Source organism: Moschus berezovskii, chromosome 9, assembly GCF_049115385.1.
Source record: "Moschus berezovskii isolate FMDL1 chromosome 9, NW_MosBer_1.0, whole genome shotgun sequence".
NCBI lineage: Eukaryota > Metazoa > Chordata > Mammalia > Artiodactyla > Moschidae > Moschus > Moschus berezovskii.
Window position 1 is genome coordinate 97,318,640 of NC_142468.1, and position 24,221 is coordinate 97,342,860.

At 53.4% G+C, this 24,221-nt stretch overlaps 2 protein-coding genes across 6 annotated transcripts; both read right to left on the minus strand.

The window, feature by feature from the left end:
- Positions 1–5,559: 5,559 nt before the first annotated feature.
- MMP14 (matrix metallopeptidase 14) lies at positions 5,560–15,549 on the minus strand. The gene is made up of 10 exons (XM_055436521.2): positions 15,168–15,549; positions 11,103–11,251; positions 10,709–10,831; positions 10,062–10,369; positions 9,351–9,512; positions 8,909–9,069; positions 8,397–8,535; positions 8,123–8,273; positions 7,543–7,658; positions 5,560–7,184 (listed from the first exon to the last, which is right to left on the minus strand). Exons 1-10 carry the CDS (start codon positions 15,291–15,293, stop codon positions 6,850–6,852), a joined length of 1,770 nt encoding a protein of 589 aa, XP_055292496.1. The 5' UTR covers positions 15,294–15,549; the 3' UTR covers positions 5,560–6,849.
- Positions 15,550–17,545: 1,996 nt separating this feature from the next.
- MRPL52 (mitochondrial ribosomal protein L52) lies at positions 17,546–21,389 on the minus strand. 5 transcript variants are annotated; one of them, XM_088840011.1, is made up of 5 exons: positions 21,136–21,361; positions 20,971–21,028; positions 20,827–20,894; positions 18,078–18,149; positions 17,546–17,725 (listed from the first exon to the last, which is right to left on the minus strand). In XM_088840011.1, exons 1-5 carry the CDS (start codon positions 21,266–21,268, stop codon positions 17,616–17,618), a joined length of 441 nt encoding a protein of 146 aa, XP_088696137.1. In that variant the 5' UTR covers positions 21,269–21,361; the 3' UTR covers positions 17,546–17,615. The 5 variants fall into 5 exon arrangements, with proteins under 5 accessions (XP_088696137.1, XP_055291719.2, XP_055291720.2 ...); XM_055435744.2 differs by having other exon boundaries at positions 18,085–18,149; positions 20,971–21,031; positions 21,136–21,252; XM_055435745.2 differs by having other exon boundaries at positions 18,085–18,149; positions 21,136–21,218.
- Between the last annotated feature and the right edge of the window lie 2,832 nt (positions 21,390–24,221).

The window sequence follows — 24,221 nt, forward strand, 5'->3', positions numbered from 1 at the left end:
GACACCTGGGATGAAGCTTAGAGGGATGAAGGGAAGAGAGATCTTCCTGCTGGTGCTCCAGGGTCCTGAGTGTGCAACCTAGAGGACTGGTATTTCCAGAAGAGCTGGGCTGACACAACCCAATACCAATCATCCTCCGATTAAGGGCAGGCTGTGGGGTTAGGGCTTCCCTGGTGGCTCAGATGGTAAAGAATCTGCCTGCAATGCAGGAAGACATGGGTTCAATCCCTGGATTGGGAAGATCCCCTGGAGGAGGGCATGGCAACCCACTCCAGTATTCTTCCCTAGAGAATCCCATGGACAGAGGAGCCTGGCGGGCTACAATCTATGGGTCAAAGAGTCAGATACGACTGAGTGACTAAGCACAGCAGTGGGTAGGGTTGGCACATAAGGATGAGGCCTATAGGGACAGAGCAGCTGTTCTGGAGTTATGAATCTCTTCCCTCAATGCAGGTTCTTTCTTTTTCGAACCTTTTAAAGATTGAGGTGAAATATACAGTAAAATTTCTAAAAATGTAATAAGTGCATATAGCTCAATGGTTTTTTAACCTATATATTTACTATGTCACATATTTCTTGCACATGTATAGAATATTTATGTATTCACAACTACAGCTGTTTTTTTAAAAAATATTTATTTATTGAAAACTTTTTATTTTGTATTGCATGTGCATGTTAGTTGCTCAGTCTTGTCTGACTTTTCACGACCCCATGGACTATAGCCCATCAGGCTCCTCTGTTCATAGAATTTTCCAGGCAAGAAGGCTGAAGTGGGTTGCCATTCCGTTCTCCAGGGAATCTTCCTGACTCGGGGATCAAACCTGGGTCTCCTGCATTGCGGGAAGCCATTTTGTATTGGGGTATAGCCAGTTAACAATGTTGTGATAGTTTCCAGTGCACAGCAGAGGGACTCAGCCATCCATATACAATATTTATCTATCTGACTGTGCTGGGTCTTTAGTTGTGGCATGCAGGATATAGTTCACTGACCAGGGATCAAACCTTGGCCCCCTGTCCTGGGAGCACGTAGTCTTAGCCTTGGGACCATCAGGGAAGTCCGTAACAACAGCTGTTTATGTGTGCACGTCACAGCTCTCACTGGCAACTCAAGTCAGCAAACTTTTATTCAGAGGGGCTCTTGTGTACCTAGTACCATCCTACTCTTTTGTAAGGAAGTGAGAACAGAACGTTTGTCCGGTGGCTGTGATGGGATCAGTGGTGTTAACGAATCTTAGTCATTCCTCCACAGAAAGGGCAATGGCTGGCTGCATGATCTCCCCGCAGTGCCCGTGTTCTTGGAATCCAAAATGGGATGAAATGTCTGCTGGGTCTGAATATGCAAACTCATGGAACCTCAGGAAGATATTGTGGGACCCAGGGTATTGGGTCAGGGTAGCCGCGCTCCTAGCACAGAGCCAGGCACTGAGCGGCCCAGGAGAGTGTTTTGAGGCATTGATCTTGCTTGCTGGCCTGGTGCTACATGTCTCTGGAAGCTGGGCGCAGGGTGACGTCTTTGACCACAGGCTGGATCGAAATGAGCTGGAGCCTGTCGCGTGTGTGTGAATCTGCTGGGCCCTTCCGAGGCCCCCGTCTTTCCCCTGCTTTGTGGTCAGCCTGGCCTTGCCCTGCCCAGACCCCATCCTGCCCTAGAGCAGGGAAGTGACCCTAGCGGGAAATTAAGTGAGGGTTCAGGAAATGATCCATGGTGAGGCAGCTTCCAGACCTGGGCCGGTCCCTGAGTCAATGAGCTACTTCAGGCTAAGGAAGTGCTTTCTTCAAGTCACTACAGTGTGGTCACCTCTTCTTCCCCTCTACGGCCCCTCCCTATCCAGGTGTGAGTCTTTGGAAGCAGGAAACTGGTCTTTTCCTCCCTAAGCCACAAAGTCCCGTTGGAGTTAGGGAACCTGGGGAGACCTGGCCTTCCTTAGTCTGGAGGCAGAAAATCTGCTCCCTTGGGGTGTGGTGACAGCCCCAGGCCCGGGGTGCCCAGTCCAGTTGTGGAACCGCAGAGTCCAGGTCTGGTGAGGGATAGGGGAGGACAGAGGGGGCTGGGCCTGGCTGGGGAAGGCTGGCCTGGAAGGCACCCAGCCACGGCCCTGGGCCAGGGTGGAAAATATGTGTGTGAGCTCATTTGGAAGGTGGCTTCTGGCCAGTCAGGCCTGCCTCCTTTCCAAGCCCTGGCTGTTCAGCCTCCTCGAAGAAAGCTGCCTCTGGGTCTCCCCAGTCTCCCAAGACTCTTGAGGGAGGCAAGCAGAGATTTGGGGGGTGGGCTAGATGGGGGTATGGGGACCACAGAACAATGGAGCAACCTCACCTGGGGTTTCCCTGGGGCCTCAGGGTATGGGAAGCACCCTGAAGGCTTCCTCCTGTCCCTAGGCCCCTGCCTCAGACTTTGGCCAGCCTCATCCCTCCCCCACCTGCAGCACAGGAGCTTGGGGAGGTGTGGGTTCGATCTCTGGGACAGAAGGATCCCCTGGAGGAGGAAATGGCAACCTGCTCCAGGATTCTTACATAGAGAATCCCACGGACTGAGGGGGCTGCATCTCATGGGGTCACAGAGAGTCAGACACGACTGAAGTGACTTAGAGCACAGACACCCCTCCCATAGCTGCTGCCTTTGTCCCATTCAGTTCCTCTGGCTTCTCAGTGCTGTGCCTCTTCCATTCCATCAGAATACCTGTGCTTGCCCCTAAGAAGGAAGGTGACTCCTGGCCAAGCAGATTCCTGAGGAACAGCCCTTCTCCCCTATGCTCCTGTGACACAGCACAGCAGACAAGCACACATATGCTGGCAGATTCCACAGAACACACACTGCCATGCCCATGCCCGGCTACTGGAAGGGACACCAAAGAGACATGGTCAGCATCTGCTTGTATAGGAAAAAAAAAATCAGACAGGACTGGGTTTTATTTTGGACTACCAAGCTGGGAGCTTGAGAAAATCTTATCTGGGCCTCAGTTTCCACATCTGTAAAATGGGGGCAATGTCAGTGCCTGTGTCCTTGAGTGTTGTGTGAGGACCTCAGCAGGTATTAGTTTCCCACCACCTCCCTTTAGTTGGAAAAGGAAGTGGGGATACGGAGTAAAGACAGGACTGGGAAGTCCGTCAGATTGTGGGGAGATGGGGGCTGCGGGGGAAGGATGGGGAAGGACCAACACAGCTGCCAGATTGTGTGTGGGGGTCACTCTGCTCAGTCCCCTCTCATCTAGAGAGCTCAGTTCCTCTTAGGGCTTCCCCTCTCTTTTCCATCCCATGGACCTAGTGCCTGGCTGGCAGCCTTGGAGGCACAGGCCCAGATGGTGGCGGGAACCCCCAGGAGGGAGGCGATGCCAAGGGTGTCCGTGGCTCCCCCTGGAAACGTGTGGGGTGCTGTGGTGGGCAGAGTTTAGCCTGCGTTCTGTGTTTGCCCCCAGTCCAGTCTCCTGAGAGCCCGCTTCCCTGGGTTTTGCCCAAACCTCCTTGCAGATTCCCCTTGGCTCCCTCCTGGCTGCTCTAACTCACATGTGCTGCTTTCGAATAAAGGAACTTGGAACCATAGAAACTGGGTCAGGCCCAATGGACAAAGCAGGGTAGGGCCAGTGAATGCAATGCTTGCAGGTCTCTCGGGAGCCACGGGGCCTCTGGTCTCCCCTCACCCAGCCTGACCTGATGGTTCACTCAGCTGGGGCCGGGTGGGGTCCCCCAGCTGCCTCACTGGGCTGGATCCCTCAGACCCAAGGCACGTCAGAAGCACGGGACTTGCGGCCTCCACCCTGCAATGCTCCCTGCTTGCGAAGCCTCTTCCACCTCTTCCCGCTTTGTCTCTGGTCCTCCATTCCATCTCTCCCCCTTGGCTTCAGAGAGCATCTTGTGATTCCAGAATCAGGGCCAAACAATTTCCTCGTGATGGGGAAACCACAGTCCAGCCACGGGAGCCCCAGGCTCCCCCCGCTCTTCCCTCTGGCAGTCCCCCCTCCCCGTGCTCCTCCGCTGGCTCCAGCTGTGTTTTGCAGAACTCCCACTGGATAACATCTGTAATTGCCTCCAGATGTGAGCCACAAAAACACAAAGGGGCCATGAGCTCATCTTTGAGCTCCTTGCCACACGCATGGGCCCCACTGCCCCCAGACGCCCCTGACTTCTCAGGGTCCCCATCCCCTCTGGTGAGGGTGGCAGGGAGGTGGGATCCAACTCCACGGAGATGCACAGGCCGTGCCAAACAGCTGTTGGCAGGAGAGGCTCAGGAGGCCAGGCGTAGGGTCAGGGTTCCTGGCTGGCAGGAAGGTGGGGTACCCCTTCTGCCAAAGCAATCACACCCGCCAGCCCTGAATAGCAGCTGGATAGAACGCCTGGCCTAGGTGGGGCCAGGACTCTTGGAGGCAGGCTGTGGAGGGGGCCTGGGCTGGAGCCCGGGGAGGGCCGGGCTGAGGCAGGAAGGGAAGGAGGGAAGAATGAGCGCTGCTCCCCTTCAGCTGAGCTGACTCAGCAGCTGATCCTTCCCTCCAGGCTGCTTTGGTGGAAGGGTGGGTCGACAGCCTGGGAACCCTGTCTCGGGCATCAGTTTCTAGGGAAAGAGGAAACAAAGCCTTGTCATTCTGCTCTTCCTACCTGACCATCCTGCCTCTCCTGGGCAATTGGGGTGAGATTCTCATTTGGCCAGATAGGCTGCTCCTAACTGGCCATGGGGCAACCTTCTCCCTTCCTGTCTGTTTCTTCTTCCCCTGCAGGGGAGCCCCAGGCCTGGTAGAGGCTGAGGGCCTGAGGGCTGGGGAGAAGGGCCTGCCCCCGAGCCTTACTTAGGCTGACTGTGACAGGGGGAATCCCCCAGCAGCCAGCACGAGGCCTGAGGAAACAGAGGGTCTGCGGCTGGGTCACATGACAGGGTAACGCAATTTAGGAAGATTTTCCGAGTAGCCTCAGCTTGGCCACTTCCTCTTGCCTTTGTAGTCCTAGGCCTCAGAGGCTAGGCTGGGGTACAGCAGCTTTAGCTGGCCTCTGTGGACCACTCCTCTGCCCCCCAAGAGCATGCCAGCCTCCCCCCCAGCTCTGGAGCCTGCATCCCTTTCGTCCACTGAGAATAAACATATTCCTTTATGAAAAATACCAAAACCCTGCCTCATGGAAAACACTGCAGGGCCCCCCTGCTTTCCATTCCCCTCGCAGCCACATCCCAGGCACACAAACTGCAGCCACACAAAGAATGTGAAACACTGTTTATTCTTTGTGGAAAGGTTGAACAAGGTCAAAAATGTCCTTAGAGGGCAATGACCCAGCCCCGCCCTGCAGGTTCCTGGGGTCGGATGCCTCTGCCCCCCACCCCCACCCCACCCTTGTTAACAAAAAGGAACGATTTGAAGGGAATTCATATATAATAATTATAATAAAAATATACATTAAACAAAACAAAAACCCCAAACAAGACAACTTTAGCCGAACTGCCAGCACCGTTCACCCCATTTCTCCCACCCCCTGCCCCCCTACCCCTGACACCCCTTTCCTCTCACTGCCCCTGCAGGGCCTCTCACTCTCCCAAGTCTCTGGTACCATGACCACCCTTGGTGGCCGAAGGAGACTTCAAATGGGTGGGCTGGGTGGGAGTGGGGGCAGGACACCTGTAGGAAGGGCTGAGTGGCGGGGGGCATCGGGAAGTGAGGGGCTAACCTGACGGAAACGCCCAGGCAGGTGCCCCTTTGCAGAAGATGGCTGAGGCAGGCTGATCCTTGGCTCCCTAACTAGGCGGCTGCTCTCATAAAAGTCCCGAGTCGCCGATCCCCAACGGGCACCCTCTCTGCTCCTTTGTCTGGCTCCCTGCCTTGCCCTCCATGCTGTCTGACTGAAGCCAGGGCACCCAAACAGGAGCAGGTGTGCCTTTCTCGAGCCCTTCCTGAGAGCGCCAGTGAAAAGTGCCCTCCCCTGGATACCACAGCCCACCCTGTGGCGTTCCTGACTGGCCCTCAGCCATCCACTCCTGTTGCGCCTCCCTGGTTCGCCTTTTGGTCCTGCCCTGTCCCCTCTGACTACTCTGCCCCTGCGTCCCTACCCCAGCTGCCTTCATTATGAGCGAGGTTCTTTCTCTGTGGCCTCCAGGCTCAGCCCCTGGGGCTCCTGGGCCCCACCCTGGGGGCTGCACCCCTGGTCTCAGCTCTTCCAACCCTGACATCCCCATCCGAGGCTAACGTTTGGGAGGGTAGGGCTGTCAAGGGTTTCTGCAGCCCCAGTTTAGTCCTAATGGCTCAGGCTCCTTCTGTGGAAGTTCTCAGGGGCCGGTGGGGCAGAGGCAGATGTTTGTGGAGAGGACTGGCCCTCACTGAGCTTTCCTCCCAAGGTCTCAGGGTGGCTGTGTAACCCACACTCTCTCACTCAGGGTCTCCTCCCACCACAACAGGATTGGATTTCTTTTAGCCAGAGGCAGTGGTGGGAGGCTGCCAACTGGGTACACCTAGGGGATTGTGGGGCTGAAGTGCCCAGAGCCTCCTGAGGTCAGAGTTCAGAGGTTAAAGGTATGTCAGGGAATGGAAAAGGAGCAGATGACCCCATGTGACCTTTACCAGCGAGGTCTGAGGGTCCTGCCTTCAAGTGCAGAGCCCAGACATTCAGATGGGGCTGAACACACACCAAGCCATGGGGGCCCCTGAGGGGCAGGGGCTGGGAGGGCGGCCCCTGCTCAGCCCCCAGGGGGACCCATCTAGGGAAGAAGCAATGCCAGCGTGGAGGGTGGGAGAGGCCAGTCATGGGACAGAGAAAAAGGGAGGGGGGAGGGCTGGGGACGGGGCTGGGGACGGCTGGGAGCAGCCCACCCACCACCACCTGCTGCCACTGCCCTTCAGAGGCAAAGTCCTCATGGTAGGAGTGGGCGGGCGGCAGTGGGGGTCAGACCTTGTCCAGCAGGGAGCGCTGGCAATAGAGCAGTCGCTTGGGGGTCCCGTGGCGTCTGAAGAAGAAGACGGCGAGGCCCACCGCCAGCACCAGCAGCAGCAGCAGCACAGGGAGCACCACGGCGGCCGCACTCACCGCCCCGCTGCCTTCCTCGTCCACCTCGATGATGATCACCTCCGTCTCCTCCTCAGTCCCCTCATCCGGCTGGCCCCCCGACGACGGGCAGCCCATCCAGTCCCGCAGGGCCGACTTGGGGTAGCCCGGCTCAACCTTCAGCTTCTGGTTGTTGAATTTCCAGTATTTGTTCCCCTTGTAGAAATAAGTGAAGACTGCGGGGTCAGCAGGAGGGTGGCATGGAAGCCGCCAGGTGGATGCGGTGTCCGGAGAAGAGCCAAAGAGAGAAGCAGAGCGGAAGAAAACTGTTAAGTGTGCAAGCCAGCTGAGTTCATCTCACCTTTCTGAGCACCCGTCTCCTCAGCTGTGAAGCCAGGTAACTATAGCACCAGGCTGAGAGAGCGGGGCAGATGGAAGGGTCTGAAGCGCAGGAAGCACTCAGGGCCTGGCACGTGGCAAGGGCTCCCCGGTTCTCATCCATTTTCTACCCAACACTCTTGGTCTTTCGTCCTGCTCTTCCTCAACTCCCTGTTCCTGTCCTCCCTTCACCGACACCTCCCGTGCCCCTCTCACCTTCGTCGCTGCCCATGAACGACCCTCTTGGAGACTCAGGGATTCCTTCCCAGACCTTGATGTTTTTGGGGTATTCGCTTTCCACTATCCTGAGCTCCTCGTTGAAACGGTAATACCTAGGGGAGAGGCGGGCAAAGGAAGCGGCTTGACACTGGGCACATCCTCCGAGGGGAGTGACCTGGGGCTGAATTCTCCAGTGAGCAAAGGGTGGGGGACAGGGGTTTTGACTAATGAGGGCCTGCTGCTGAAAGCAGCGGAAGCTGGGGGTGGAAGGGAGGGCCCAGGCTGCAAGGAGCCACCAGCAGCCCTTAATGACAGTGCCTGGCAGCTGGGGCGGAGGCACGGTGCTGGGGGCAGGAGGCGTCAAATGACCAGGTCTGAAATGAGGGGTGACCGGGTCATATCCCACTCACTCAGCACCCAGTGGAGGCTGCCTGTTGCTAGGCAACAGCAGAGGCTCAGCCAGTGCCTTCTTCAGGGAGACATATTGGGGGGCAAGGGGGTCTTCCACTAGAATTGAGGGAATCTGGTGGGTGGCGTGTGAGGGAGAAGGCCTGCAGTCAAGGGAGTGAGGTCTTACTTGTTTCCTCGGAAGAAATAGGTCTTTCCATTGGGCATCCAGAAGAGAGCAGCATCAATCCTGTCAGCAGGCAGCCCTCGGCCCAGCTCCTTAATGTGCTTGGGGTAGCCGGGCTCCAGGGAAGCTTCGTCAAACACCCAGTGCTTGTCTCCTGAGGCGGGGAGGGGAGGGCAGGATCTCATTCTACCTGGGGTCCCTGGCGGAGTCAAGCGGAACATGCTTCTCCAGGGAGACCCGCCCCACACCCAGAGATTACGGCAGAATGTCTGGTTACCTTTGAAGAAGACGAATTTGCCATCCTTCCTCTCATAGGCAGTGTTGATGGATGCGGGCAGGCCCCGCCAGAACTGGCCGATGGGCATGGGGTATCCATCCATCACCTGGTTTTTCCTCACGCGCCAGAACCAACGCTCCTGGGGGGCAGTTCATTCAGGCTTTAGCTTTGCCCTCCAGCTCAGTCCCCAGAGCTCCCCCACTGCCTCAGTGTTATAGGTTGACTTCCCTGGTGGCTCAGACAGTAAAGCGTCTGCCCTACAATGCAGGAGACCCAAGTTCAGTCCCTGGGTTGGGAAGATCTCTTGGAGAAGGCAGTGGCACCCCACTCCAGTATTCTTGCCTTGAGAATCCCAAGGATGGAGGAGCTGGTAGACTACAGTCCGTGGGGTTGCAGAGTCGGACACGACTGAGCGACTTCACTTTCACAGTGTTTTGTCCTGCTTCTGTGTCCATCCTGCTACCCGGTCAGAGACCTTTTGTCCCCCATAACAGCCCACTTTTTCCTCTTACCTTGAAGACAAACATCTCCCCTCGAAGCATGGCCACGGTGTCAAAGTTCCCGTCACAGATGTTGGGCCCATAGGTGGGATTTCTGGGCTTATCAGGGACGGAAGGCCTGGAGGTGGTCCTGGGTTGAGGGGGCATCTTGGTGGGGGATCCTGACTTACTCCCTGGAACATGAGGGGCACTTCAGACTTTGGCAGAATAGGAGGGAAGGACAGACACATGGGCAGAAAACACCTTGCGGGGAGACTGAAGCCATCAGCTGGGAAAGGACAGAAAGGGTGGGGTCAAAAATGGGGACGATGGAGGTGGAGTCATGGGGTGGGGGTGGGGGCGGGGGAACGGGAAGACTGTAGGGCATGAGGGAGGGGGAAATGCCCAGGCCAGAGAGAGCTGGAGGAGACAAGCAGCAGAGAGAAAAGAGCAGATGTGGGCATAGATTAGTTACCATAAAGTTGCTGGATGCCCCGGCGGTCGTCATCGGGCAGCACGAAGTTCTCTGTGTCCATCCACTGGTAAAAGGGTGCCATGATGGCCGAGGGATCATTGGAATGCTCAAGGCCCAGGGCATGGCCCAGCTCGTGCACGGCCACCAGAAAGATGTCATTCCCTGGAGAGACGGGGCTGATTATGATGGCAGCCTGGGTCCCTCCCCTCAGACTCACTGCTTCCCTATCAGAAGTTTCACAGTGAAGCCTGCCTGCCAAACTTTCCACCCGAAGTGACCAAACCCTGAGTTCTAGCCTCATATTTGGCAAATGAGGCACGAAGCCAGTCAGCAACTCTTCTGGGTAGAGGAGAGACTGGCTGGATTCCAGTCCCAGCGAGGGTCGTGTTAAGGGAAGCTGAGGTCCTATCTGGGCCTCAGTTTCTCCCGGGAGCCAGACATGACATTTGCCTGGAAAAGTGGCTGAGGCAGATGCATCAAAGTCTTTGTCTGGGAAGTTAATTATTGGGCGAGAGAAGGGACCAGATGTAAATAGGTCAAAACAGGATTCCTGCCTTCCTTGGAAGTCAGACCAGGAGATCTTTGTGGTTCCCAACAAGCCCTGTGATTTTGGGGGGGGGGGTCTGAGGTTTGGGGAGGAGGCCAGAGAACCTGCATGCAAACGACTCTTGACGCTCCGAGGGATAAGAGACCCAGGGCTACCTCACTCACCATTTAGATCCTCATTCCGGACAGTCCAGGGCTCGGCAGAGTCAAAGTGGGTGTCCCCTCCGATGTTGGGGCCTGGGAAGTAGGCATGGGCCAGGAAGCCGCCCTCGCCATCAAAAGGCGTGCTGTCACCATGGAAGCCCTCAGCAAAGAAGATCATGATGTCGGCCTGCTTCTCGTGGCCCTCACGGATGTAGGCATAGGGTACCTCTCGGAAGCGCAGTGGCGTGGCACTCTCCCACACTCGGAAAGCCTTGCGGATGGCCTCGAATGTGGCATACTCGCCCACCTTGGGGGTGTAGTTCTGGATGCTGAGGTCCAGCCACGTGGGGAGAGGATGGGAGTGTGTTAGGGGCAAAACTCTCCTTCCATGTACTCTCCCAGGTGTGACTGAGCCACCCAGCCATTTTTGTCTGACCCGGCACTTCCTGGCGTCTCACGATGCCTCTGCCCCAAGAACTGAGGGCCTCTGGCCCTGGAATATACCCTCCAGGGACTGCACATCTCTCCAGGAGCCATTTTCCTCCCTAGTCCCAAGGATGCTTTGCAGGAACAGGGGTGAATAGGGAAGGGGGCCTCTAAGTCTCTAAGCATCCCTGATAGGGAAGGGTAACGTGATGTGAGAAAGGCCGCTTGCCTGTTGGACTCACCAGAAAGTGATCTCGTTATGCTGCCATTTGAGTCCCTGGATGGCATAGCGCTTCCTTCGAACATTGGCCTTGATTTCAGCCCCAAACTTGTCTGGAACACCACAGCGGGGGCGCCTCATGGCCCTGGGGTGGGTTGGGGTGTGGGGATTGTGGTCAGGAAAGTATGTGAAAGAACAATGTACTTCAGTCTTCAGAAGAGAGGAGGAATGTCTGGCCCCAGGGTCAGTGTGGGGAAGAGCTAAGATCATGAGGTTCAGGTGAACAGGAGAGGGTCAGGATCATCTTGTGGGGATAAGGCACAGGGGTAGAATCAGGCATTCAGGTGGCAACCTCTCTGGTGCTGTGTCATGTGGGTAGGTGCTGGGCAGAATTCCTGCCAGGTTCTAGCACTTACTTCATGGTATCTGCATCAGCCTTGCCTGTCACTCGCAGACCGTAGAACCTCTGCATGGCAGCGATGGCAGCTGAGAGGGATTGGGGTGAGCGCTGTGTGTGGGTCCGCAGGTCTCCAGGGGGCAGGTAGCCATACTGCTGCAGCCAGGCCTGTGGGGAAAGGGGTGTGGCTTGGAGCATCCCCACCTGGCCCAAGGGGAGCCCCTGCCTCCTCACGGCACCTGGAACACACTCTTGGCTTGGCGTGGAAAGGGCCATGAGCTCCCAGCCTGGCTCTGGCAGTGGGTCTGGAAGAACTCCCAGGCTGGACCCAAACTCTGGCCCAGGTCCTAGTATGGCTGATCTTCTTGGAGGGGTGGGGAGCTACAGCTCTGTGCTTTGGCTGTAACTCTTTTGATGGGAGCCCTGGTGGTTTAATTGAGCTCTAGGATGTCTTCTAAGAGCCGAGATCCCTCCAGTTCTTTCCTCCTGTGTCAGTGTTCTTGTAAATACTGCCTGTTCTACCTGATGCTGGGGTGTGTCCCATGGTAGATGGAGAAGGGAGAGGCTGAGGGGGCTCCACTTTGAGGCCTGGCACAAGGTTCTCCTGGGACAGGCATGCCTCCAGGATATACACAGCTCTGAGATCTTTTTGGACGGAGGGCAGAAAAGAAGCTAGGGCTCAAGCTGACTGCTGACAGAGCAAGCTGGGGTCTTTGGAGGCAGTGGGGATGTGATTAGACAAAGAGCCAGAATCCTGCCACTGTCTCTACCCAGGCAGCATGAGACCGAGGACTTGGGGCCTAACATCCCATTTAAGGTTCTCAAAAGAGGGAGTGGGAGACTGAGGTGGTGGTTGGCATTAGGGTTAGTATTTTATTTAGTATTTTGGTGACTGTAGCTTATTTCAGGTATGATTTGAATTGTTCATAATATAAAAGGTGGCATATTGCCTTAACATAATGTTACGTTTTTGGTGTTTGATTGAAAGGTACACACACTGCAAAACCCTGTTGAGGAAAAAGTCAGACTTTATTGTAAGAACAATAGAGTGTTTTCCTAAGGTTGGAAAAGTAAAATGAGTCAAGTTATATATGGAACATGAACATGCACAGAGCCTCGATGGGGAGATACTTCTGACCCTAACTCTAGTCCCTGCTCCAGCTTTGCTTTCTTAAAAGAGTCCAGGGTGGGGGGCTGCAGGTTCCTGGGATAGGAACTTGGAGCAGAGGTGCATCCCCTACTCCAGGTCATTAGGATGATTCTGCATGTGGCCCTTCACCTCAAGGGCCAGGCCTTGGGGATAGAGCAGTGCGCTTGCATTGGGGCTGGGGGTGATTCAGGAGCAGCTGACTGGGGACCTGAGCCCGCAGGGGCAAGAATTGCAACATGGTTCTGGGAAGTGATCCCCCAAGGCCGATGACGGGGAGTTAGGGATGGAGATGTAAACAACCCAGCTTTTCCTCAGCCAACAGGCCTGGCCAGAACAACCCCAGCACCACCCGCTCTGAGAGCCCCTCCTCGGGGTGGGGGAGGGGAGCAAAGTTTAACCTCTGGGGAGCAGAGCAGGAGGTTCCTAACCCAGGCTGCTCTCTGGGGAGCTCTAAACCTGCCCTGACCTGTGCTGACTGATGCACAGCTGGTGCCTGCAGGAGACCTGCTGTGGCCCTGTGCCCAAGTATGCAGGAAACTCCCTCTGCCCCTGGCCTCACCTGTAGGGTAGTCACACCCCTGGGCTTATGCCTTCTGTTAGGGGAGCAGCTGCTTCAACTTTGAGAAAAGATGGGAATGGCCCACTGCTGTTGGAGCTGGCAGGAAGACAGAGGTCAGGCCCCGAACCCTCAGCGGGGCAAAGCTCCTAGGGCAGTATGACAGAAGGGAGGGCAGTAGAGAGGTGGGGGAAACCCACATCCAGGAGCTCTGGGATAAATCCCTCATCGTGAAGAGTCTTTCAAGCAGGCAGACAGGTCTGAATATTCACACCCACCAACCTCCACCCTATCCATATCCAGTAGAGAAAGGTGGGGACTTAGTCAAGAAAGGGACTTTCTGGAGTCAAGTGAGCCGCAAGTCCTGGAAAGGAAGTGCCCCCCATTCCTCTCCTCCCAGGCCTAGGCTCCGAGCAAAGCAAGAACCACAGAGGAGACGATGAGGTCTGAACCACAGAAGAGAGGACTCTTGTGTCTGCGGCCGAGTGGGGGAAGGGCCAAGTGCCAGATTGGCCAGCGGGAGGAGAGGGCTGTCCATCCGGGAGCTGGTGCAGGACTCCGGAGGTGCTAGAAGGGAGCCGGATGCCTGAGGCCTGGGCCACCCCAGCTCTCTCTCCCTCCAGATAGGCCCGGAGAGAGAGCGACTCGGTAGGGTCGGAGAACTCAGTTGGCTGGCTTTGTCTTGAAAATCGGGAGGTGCAAGGTATTCCCCTAGGGGGAAGTCAAGGACAAGGAACCCCTTTCCACTCCTGGGCCCACTTCTCTGGCATAAGCATCCTGGAGAGGAGTTGGGGGATCTCTGGCTCTTCTGCAGGCCCTGGATCCCAGCCTCTGGGCCTGCTCCTCCCTCCTGCCTCCCACCCCTCCGTGGCTCAGAAGCAAACGGTGGTTCTGACACTACGACTGCCCATGACCCACTTAAAACAGAGCCAGGTCTGCCGCCCCTCCTCTAGGGGACCTAGTGGGGCAGGAGAAGGGAGGAAGGCAGGGCTGGCAAAGTTGGCAGCGGGAAGCCCCCCAGATGCCCAGGCTCCTTTTGTTAGGAGCTCTCCTCTTTAGGCCTCTGATGAAGACTCCAGGCCTGGAAACAGGGTGCCTCCTCCTGGACCAAGTCAGGCTTAGTCCGGGCAGATTTTCACTCTCCCTGGTCGCCCCCCTTCCCAGGGCCACACTTCTGTCAGCCTCAGATTCCTTCAGGACAGAGAGAGTGTGTTCTTTCTGGAGAGGTTTCCTTCGGGGGTGGGACCAGGGCCGGGACCAGGAGGGAGGAAGCCAAGTCCAGATCCCCTCCCCCTGCTCAGGGGCCCTTCCCTGCCCCTCCCGACCGCACCCAGGCCCTGGCCGAGCTGAGTGGGTTGGGATGGCCCAAAATAAGAAACTGATCAAATCCGTCTCCCACCTTCACCCCAAAATAAAAGAGAGAGAGAGGAAAAACTTCCTCAGACAACTCCCACGCGGCTTCCTCCCGGACCCGGTGGGCCAGCTTCGGGGAGGAGAGGCGGGGGGCAACCGAGTCAGCGAAGACCTGTGCGGGCGCCCTGGGCCAGGCCCTCACCCTGCTCCCTGTACAACGCCCCCAAGTCTCCGTGCAATTAACACAAAAAAGCAATTAACCAATAAAACCTAAAGGCGCCGAAGGGGGAGAGGGGCGAGGAGGCGGCGGCCCGGTTGAGCCCCCAGCTCACAAGGAGAGCTTTGTGTGTCCGGAAACGCGGGCCAGGGCGCCAGCGCCGTGACCCTCGACGCCAGGGCTGCAGGCCGGGACGCAGAGGGACCTCTCGAGGAGGCGGGGGTAGGCTGGGGCTGGGGCCGCTTCGCCGTCCACCCCCGACCGCACCTGGCAACCGATGTGTCCGAAGAGGGTCGGGACCGCCCGGGAGGCGGCGGCGGAGGGCGCAGCGTGGGGAGCCCGGGCCGCGATATCCCGAGCCTCGCGGCCGGCCGAGCGCCTGCGAGCTGGAAAGTTGAAGGAGCAACAAACTAGCCCTGGACAAGAAACCAGGACAGCGCGGGATCTGAGCGGAGTCCAGTTATTTATCAGGCTCCCGACCCGTTCCAGAACTGAGCTTAGCGCCCGGGGGAGCTGGGGAGGGGTGGGAGTGGGCTCCGGCTGGAAAGCTCTTCCAGGAAAGGAACGGGACAGAAAGTCGGCAGCGCGCAGTGGGGTAGGGGGTTGTTGGAGGAGGCAAAGTCGATGGACTTGAAAGTTTGGAGATGAGGACGGAAAGGAGAGGAAGTGGAGAGGAAGGAGGAACCTGCAGGCCGGAGGAGCCGGCAACCCGCGCGCTCGCCCCTCCGATCCGGGGCTGTTCTCTCGGAGACCCCCGGGCTCGCCTCCCCGGGCGCGACTCCGGACAGGGCCGGAGGAGCTCACTTACTTCGGGGCTGAAGCTGCTCTGGGCAGAGCTGAGGGAGGCGAGCGCGGAGGCGAGCGTGAGCACGGGGAGCAGCAGACTGCAGGCGGGTCGTGGGGCGGGAGACATGGTCCGCGACTGTCCGGGCATCCGGGCCAAGCGGGCTCCGCGGCCGGGCCCAAGCCCTGGGGTCGCGCCGCCACTCCCTCTGGGCGCCTTTGTTTTCCGTAGGCACTGAATTTGGATTCCCAGAGCGCTGTCCACGTGGAGATGAGGGGATCGTCTTGAAGGCGCCTGTTTGCTCGTCCCCTCTTTCCCGTTTTTTGATCTTTCTTCTGCTTAGTCGGCGAACTGGATTGCGAGCCCTCTCTTGCTCTCTTCTCTGGTCCCTCCCTTCTCCCACAGCCTCCCTCCGCCCCCGCCCCTATGCCCTCCTTTCCCGGTGCGGACGTGGTTGTTTCAGCCTGAATCCAATTACAGCCAAAAGTCGGGTTAAAAAAAAAAAAAAAACTCCTAAGTTGCCTTTCTGTGGTGGAGGCTGCCATCTGCAGGGGTTGAGGCCGAGAGCGGGGGGCTTGGGGGGACTCGGGACGGGATGTGGGACACTTTTTCCTTCTAAGCATATTTTGGGTGGCTTGATTCCTCTGCTTTCAGCATTTGTCTCACTTCCGTGGGAAGTACTAGGCTCAGTGGTGGGGCAAAAAAGGAGCTCAGTCTGGGATGGTGGTGGTGGGGTCTTCCATGTTCAAGAGACCTGGTTTGGGGGTTTGTCTGCTGGGACCTGTGGCTTGACCATATCGAATTTTTGCCCCTGATTCTTGACAACCACCTGTCCCTCCCCTGCGGGGGGTGGTGGGGGGAATGCAACAATAGCAAAATGCAACTACCCCCTGACAAATCCCACAACCACATTGGATCTGGGGTTCCTGTCTGTAGAAGGACACATGTGCTCCCTTAATTACTGTCCTTTGTGATCTACTGCCCCTTAAACTACAGCGAAAGGAGTGCAAGGCCATGGCATCTGGGGAAGGACAAATGAAGTTTGGTAAGTTTGCAGAAAAGAGGGGCTGGGAGTCAGGACTATGGGGGTTCCACCTCTCCACTGGAAAAGGAGATGGTCCCTTAGAGAGCATACCCTCCTCCTTCAAGGGTGGCCTAGACTGAGAACAAAAGATGGAGGTATGCAGAGAAGGGGGAGGGCCGGCCAGAGCAGGCAGTGGGAAAGGGAGACAGATAAGAGGTTGTGGGCGAGATCTGGAAAAGCAACACAACAGAAGCAGGAAAAGTGTGGGAGACAGAAAAGTCGACCATCAGCAGAATCTAAGATCCAAATTGCACTGGTCAGCCAGAGAGGAAGGAGGTAGTGGGGGCTGGGGGTGGAAAGGAGGGGATGGAAATCAAGGGAAGGAATAAAGGAGGCTGGACAGAAATTATTTCAGATAGAAAGTCCATAAATCCTAGAGAGCCAGGAACTATCACATTTGGGGCAGGAAAATGGAAAACTCCAGTACTCTGTACTGTCAGTTCAGTCGCTCAGTCTCTCAGGATCCATGGGAGGAGCCATGACCAATAAAATGAAAGGTTTCCCGGGGACTGTGCCGCTAAGGGACTTATGGAAGTACATGGTGGCTACTAGGTGCCCATTACACACTGACTGACTTGGGACTGAGCACCTCATGGCTCCCCTACACGAATGGAAGTCAGGAAATCTGGACCTCTCTCCAACCAACTTCTGGAATTCAGTCAGAACCACAGAAACCTCGGGATCCAACTCTTCAGCAGAACATGCAACACCCAAGTTGGCTCTTCCCATGTCCGCCTTCCCAGTGGGAGTATCCTCTAGGGCCATCTGTCTGAAGTGTAGGAAAACTGATACTATTTTCTTGCCAAAAAGTAGATCTCAGCTAGACAGTCTTTTTCATCAAAATATTTATTAAATGCATAACTGCATGTGGCCTCAACTGTGTATGGGCTGTTAAAGGCCTGAGTGCCAGGAAAACTGTTGCCCCCTTTTTCATGTTTGCAGAGTAGCTACTGCTGCTCTTAGTTGGGCCAGTGTGGCTTGTAAAAGAGTAAATGCTGCTAAGTCACTTCAGTCGTGTACAACTCTGTGTGACCCCATAGACGTCAGCCCACCAGGCTCCCCCGTCCCTGGGATTCTCCAGGCAAGAACACTGGAGTGGGCTGCCATTTCCTTCTCCAAAAAGAGTAAATACTCCAGAGCAATATTCTGCTGAACTGGAATGGAGCTGGGGATGAGGGGACTGAGTCAACCCTTCCAGGCAGTGGTTTTATAGCCCGTTCTTCTTGGTGTCCATCCTTTTGCCCTGATGGGGAACATAAGGCTTTCTTCTGGCAGGGAAGACACATCCAGGTAATAAAAAAGAAAGCCAGAGACAGGCTTGGGAAGGCAGACAGAAGCTGCTTTTTTATTGACTTGGTCGTGGGTTTTGTAGTAGAGCCCCTTTGGGTTTAAGAGCATTCTGCTGCTTCCTTTTTTCTTCCTGCAACTTCTCCTGCTGTCTGAGCTGCCATGCCTGTAATCCAGCATCCATTTCCTGTGACAGCAGTACAACTCGTCTCTGAAACAGACAGGAAAACAGTGTGGATAACATCTGGGGCTTGAGCTCTGTACCATATATCCTTTCATTCACAGATCAAAGTTTCGGCTGGAAAGTGACACCACTGACTGGGGAAGGGGTGGAGCCCGGTCCGGTCCTGGGCTGGCAAGCAGGAGGAAGGAAGCACAATGGGTGTCTACCATTGGTTCCTGCCCTAGGAGTGCCCCAGTCTGTTCTCCCTTCTCACAGTAGTGTTAAAACCTTCAGTGGATAAAACCTCCAAGTGAGGGGTACGCTTAGGTGCCAACTCAGGGCAAATTACAATTTAAATGTTCTCCCGCCAGTTACAGTTTGTCCTGGCTGGAGATCTAGCCACTCACCGCAAACTTTTCCCTTTGGGCTTTTCTTCGAAGCTGGCCTTTCATTGGAGGAGCAGGGCGGCCATCTGCAGATAGAAGTGAAAGGAAAGGCAAGCGTTAGAGCCTACAGTACCCTGGCCAATTGGCTGTGACAGCAAAAGAGGGAAGAACCAATCTCAAGCTCCTCTCTTCTATTTCATACCCACTGTAGCTTCACTCCCCTAGAACACCTCCTTCATCTTCAATGGTGAAGTATGCCAGAACCACCAAGAATAAGCTCCTAGGCATGTTCCCACTCTACTCTACTTACCCCTCATTAGCCTAGAATTCAAGGTCCTTTGCAATGCTGAATCTCCCGTTTTATCTTCAGAAACCCTCCACTCAAGCAATTGGATTACTGTTCTACTCACCACTGAGTCCTTGCTGAATTCTATCTCACTCCATAATGAAATATCCTTTTTTCCTTTCAGCCAAATTCTCATTCTTAGGCCTATCTCCAGCCCTACTTGTCCCAGAAACCCTTCTCTAACCTCTTCAACTTTGTCACTCTCCTCTGAAAGAAATGCATCTCCGTCATTTAATATTTGTCTATTAGGGGACATTAAAGGGCTTCCCTGTAGCTCAGACAGTAAAGAATCTGTCTGCAATGCAGGAGACCTGGGTTTGATCCCTGGCTCAGGAAGATCCCCTGGAGAAGGGAATGGCAATCCACTCCAGTATCCTTGCCTGGAGAATCCCATGGACAGAGGAACCTACTACTTGCAGACATTTACTGTACTACTGATTATTTTTAGTCTTATTTAGCTATCTCAAATTCTTCTGGAAAGGGGCAGAGCATTGAAATATTAATTAATCTTCAAAATGTCATGCTTTGTTTTTCCAGCTAAGACTTTAAGTTCCTTGGGATCAAGGACTATATCCTTTACTTTCACTGTAATATATATAGTGTAGGCACGTAATAAAAATCTCATAACCATCTGCTGACTTGCTGGAAAAAAATGCAGTATCTTGATCTCAAGTAGTTTATAATGGAGAATAAAAGGATACTTTCTGCAAAGAGAGTGAAAACGCTGCCAAAGTTTGAAGGCAAAACAAATAAGAGATATTATTCATCAAGAAAGGGAACCAATACTGTATATATCAGGTGTTTTACACTGGATGTTTCATTTTCTCCTTACAAGAACCATCTGAGATAGGTATCCTTTTACAGAAGTGGAAACCGAGAGATGCAATTAACTTGTCCAAGACCATAAAGTTAGCAAGTAGAGAAGCAAGCCTGGATTAAGAATCAATTCTAGGACTTTCCTGGTGGTCCAGTGGTTAAGAATCCGATTTCCAATGCAGGGGACACGCTGTGGGGCAACTAAGCCTGTGCTGTGCCACAATAGGAGCTAAGATCCCACATGTCTTGAGGCCAAAAAACAAAAACAAAAAAACCACCAAGATATAAAAAAACAGAAACAATATTGTAACAAATTCAATAAAGACTTTTAAAATAGTCCGCATTAAAAAAAATTAAAAAAAATCAATTCCAGAGTCCTTCCAATATTTCAAGAAATCCTAGACTTCCTACAGTAAATCACAAGTAGAAAAAATCTTCACCAACCTCCACAGCTACCACATACCTGATTAACCAGGTTTATTGGAGAAGGAAATGGCAACCCACTCCAGTGTTCTTGCCTGGAGAATCCCAGGGACGGGGGAGCCTGGTGGGCTTCCGTCTATGGGGTCATACAGAGTCGGACACGACTGAAGTGACTTAGCAGCAGTAGCAGTAGCAGCATATCCCTGTAAATGGCAACCCTCTCCAGGACTCTTGCCTGGAGAATTTTAAGGACAGAGGAGCTCGGTGGATTAGAGTCCATGGGATCGCAAAGAGACAGGACTGTGCTATAAACTATACTCCGTACTGTTGAAGGGGGCCTGGTCTCTGCCCAGTTCTAGCCTTGGCTTTGCTATTACCTAGCTGTATGCTCCCAGGCAATTTACTTCTTTAGGCCTCAATTTTCCCACCTCTGAACTGGAGATCCAACGGAGTGGGGAATGGCTTCAGCTTTTCTAAGGCCCTTCTTTTTTAGGGCTTTTTTTTTTTTTTTTTTTAAAGGAAGACACTTTTTCCAAAGGGAACCCACCATGCTCTGCCCTCACTCTTCTAAGCCTCTCTCAGAGGATCATTTAGGCAGCCTTTCAAAGAGCTCTCCCTGCATTTGGTAACAAACGCTCAACAATGTACTCCCCACACAAAAGGGCAATTCTTCGTAACTTTATAAAAATTTTTATTTACTTGGCTGTACCAGATCTTAGCTGTGGGTGGCCTGCGGCATCTTTAGCTGCTGCAAGCAAACTCTCAGTTGTGGCACGTGGGTTCCCCGATCAGATCGAACCCAGGCTCCCTGCATTGGGAACACGGAGTCCTCGCCAGTGAAGTCCCCTTCCTAACTTTGAAAAAAATCACGTCCCTCTTTGACAACACAAAGTCTTGTCTCTCCCCGGTGACCCCCTAAATCAGAATTATTTTCTGCTTATCCCCATAAGCCAAGAGATTCCGTCCAGCTTTTGTTTCCACAGGTGTAGTTTAATTCACAAAGTAAACAACAGGGTTTCTTCCCTCCCAACTCCAAACATAAAGTTCAGAAAGTTGTCCGCTCAGACACACCTCCACTTTGACACTCCTTCCCCCCACTCCCCGCTCCGCTACGTCCAGGGGCGTTCCCTCAAGGTGAAAATCTCCGAAGTGGAGTTAACTGTCAGGTCAGCGCTCACCCGCGTACGACCAGTCTGGGAGCTCCGTAAGGGGCCCGTAGCCGGAGGGGTTGGCAGCAAGGCCCTGCCTGGATGGAGAAAAACAGTTCGGTGAGGACTCAGGCCAGCTTCGGGCCCCCCAGTTTCTTCCAGACGGGCACTCACCGGAGTCGCCACTGGCTGCCTGCCCGAGCCGCGGCGCTGCAGTGCAGTCTCCGGACACCTGCTGGGAAAACGGGGCAGAGCTGGGAGAGAGGCCGCGCAGCCAGCCCAGGGAGCCGCGGCCCACCCCAGCAAACTCCGGAGCCCACCAACCTCACACCCACTTACTTGAGAGCAGGACACCCAGAGCAGCCATGCTGAGGCGCGGCAGCCGGAAGTGGGCGTGTGGCCACGCGCGACGCTGCGCGGGAAGCAGGAAGTCGCCATCTTGAATCTGGTTTGCAAACACGGGCCCCGCCATCTTGGCTCATCGTACGGAAAAGAGGGGCAAAACTGCTTCCAGGGTGTTTTGGGAGAGAGCGGTCGTTTTGAGTATGTGTTCCTAGTGTTGGGTACAACTTTGTGGAAGTCGCGTCCTCTCAGACGAAACCGTTCTGATCTGTCTCCCCACAGCCTTCTATCTCCTCGTCGCGGTCACTAGTCCTTTGAAGTTTATCTCAGTTGAGTAACATCGACCTGACCTCATTCTGTCTTCTAGCATCACTGTAACATGTTTTCCTCAGCCGGAGTGAAATCTACAGTGAATCAAAATTAGGGTTTCAGTTCTCACTCATTTATCAAAGTTGAAGAGCTTTTATGTGAGGAGCACGGTAGTCAGTGTGGAGAGCAAAGCAAAGGATACAGCCCCAAGTCTAGAGAAAGAGGACAGTAATCGTACACATTACAGTAATATTATAGCCGACATGAGTACTGGGAAGGGACGTAGGTGTTGTTTGTAAGCATATGAAAACTTGATCTGGACTATAGTGTCAAAGAAGGCTTTCTCGAGGAAGCCGAATTGGAGCTAAGTTCTGAATCCATTTTTATAAAGCTACCACCGCACTGGCGTGCTGTGATTCATGGGGTCGCAAAGAGTGGGACAGGACTGAGCGACCGAACTGAACTGAACCGCCGCACATTGTGTAATATCCATGCGAAAGCCTTGTGAGGCAGGTGCTGCTGCTGCTGCTGCTGCTAAGTCACTTCAGTCGTGTCCGACTCTGTGTGACCCCATAGACAGAAGCCCACCAGGCTCCCCCGTCCCTGGGATTCTCCAGGCAAGAACACTGGAGTGGGTTGCCATTTCCTTCTCCAATGTGAAAGTGAAAAGTGAAAGTGAAGTCGCTCAGTCATGTCTGACTCGTAGCGACCCCACGGACTGCAGCCTACCAGGCTCCTCCATCCATGGGATTTTCTAGGCAAGAGTACTGGAGTGGCTTGCCATTGCCTTCTCCGGAGGCAGGTACTAGTAAGTGGTAAACCCAGATCCCGTAGCTTCTTCCCTCTGTTTTTATTTTAAATCACTTCACACATACTTTTATTGTGCTTTGCAAGTACTGCATTTTTTACAAATTGAAGGTTTGTAGCAACGTTGCATAGAACGTCTTATCAGTGCCAGATTTTTCAAAGAGCATTCATTCACTTCGTGCCTTTGTATCATATTTTGGTAATTCTTGAAATATTTCAAGCTTTGACATTACTGTTAAGGTGAACTGCGGATCAGTGATCTTTGATGTTACTCCTGTAATTGTTTTGACATTTTTTAGCACTTTTTCAATTAAAGTTGTTTTTTTTTTAAGACATAATGATAGGGAGAGAGTGATGGACAGAGAAGCCTGAAGTGCTGTAGTTCATGGACTTGCAAAGAGTCGGACACGACTGAAAAATAACGACAAATGCTAGTCACACTTAATAGACCGTAATGTAGTGTAAACATAATGTGACATGTAGTGGGAGACTAAAAAATTCATGTGATTCTCTTTATTGTGATATTTCTTTTATTATGGTTTTGCCTGTACTTACTTACCCTGGGGAAGTAATTTATCTTTAATTTCTTCATTGACAAAACAGCTGAATATATCACATTTATGAAAACATTTTAAAAATGATAACGTAAGTGGAAGTGCTATAAAAATGGTGAAGCTTTTACAGAAGTGTCCATTACTCTTGTGCTAGGCTAGACACTTAAATACATGCTGACTGGGGGGAAACCTGAGGGAGTGGTGTAATGGTCTATCTGGAAGTTTATCATTTCCTTCTGCAAGACTGGGAAGTTTTTCCACAGGAGGTGGCTCTGAACTGCACTTTGAAAGAGGGGAAGGGTGGATCCTGGTTTAAGAAGTAAAAGGCAGCTGTTTGGATAACAATAAGAATGGGATAGGGGAGGGCTGAACTAGAAAAAAGGATGAGAATAAAACAACCTTGGCTATAAGCCAATGGATGGACCCAAAAACTAGCAAGGGAAGTAAGACAATAGAGTACCGTTACCATTTTACATTTGTACACTTAATTTTCAGTTATCAGAACACTTCTGTGTAAATGATATAAGCACTTCTATTTAAATTTTCATAATAAACCTATAAAGTAGATAAGACAGATCAGGAAGCAGTGACTATGGAGATTGCTTGTAATTTTCAGAGATCAGGAAATTGAACCAAAATGTGGCTGTGGATTTATTTTACAGTTGCAACAATGACTGAGTAACAGCTTTCCCAAGCCAGCCTCCATGTGTCTTTGACTGGTTCTGAGAGGCAGCTGAGGCAGACAGCACTGAAATCCCAGGACATAATTTACAGTTGGAGAATCAAGTAGTAGAAACCAAGGGCTGGAAAAATAAAGTCGGTGTTCAGTTCAGTTCAGTCACTCAGTCGTGTCCGACTCTTTGCGACCCCATGAATCACAGCATGCCAGGCCTCCCTGTCCATCACCAACTCCCGGAGTTCACTCAAACTCATGTTCATTGAGCTGGTGATGCCATCCAGCCATCTCATTCTCTGTCGTCCCCGTCTCCTCCCATCCCCAAACCCTCCCAGCATCAGAGTCTTTTCCAGAAAGTGAGTCAACTCGTCGCATGAGGTGGCCAAAGTATTGGAGTTTCAGCTTTAGCATCAGTCTTTCCAATGAACACCCAGGACTGATCTCCTTAGAATGGACTGGTTGGATCTCCTTGCAGTCCAAGGGACTCTCAAGAGTCTTCTCCAGCACCACAGTTCAAAAGCATCAATTCTTCGGTGATCAGCTTTCTTCACAGTCCAACTCTCACATCCATACATGACCACAGGAAAAATCATAGCCTTGACTAGACGGACATTACTTTGCCATCACTCATTAGAGAAATGCAAATCAGAACTACAATGATAAATCATCTCACACTAGACAGAATTGTCATAATAAAAAAATCCAGAAACAATAAGTCCTGGAGAGTGTATGGAGAA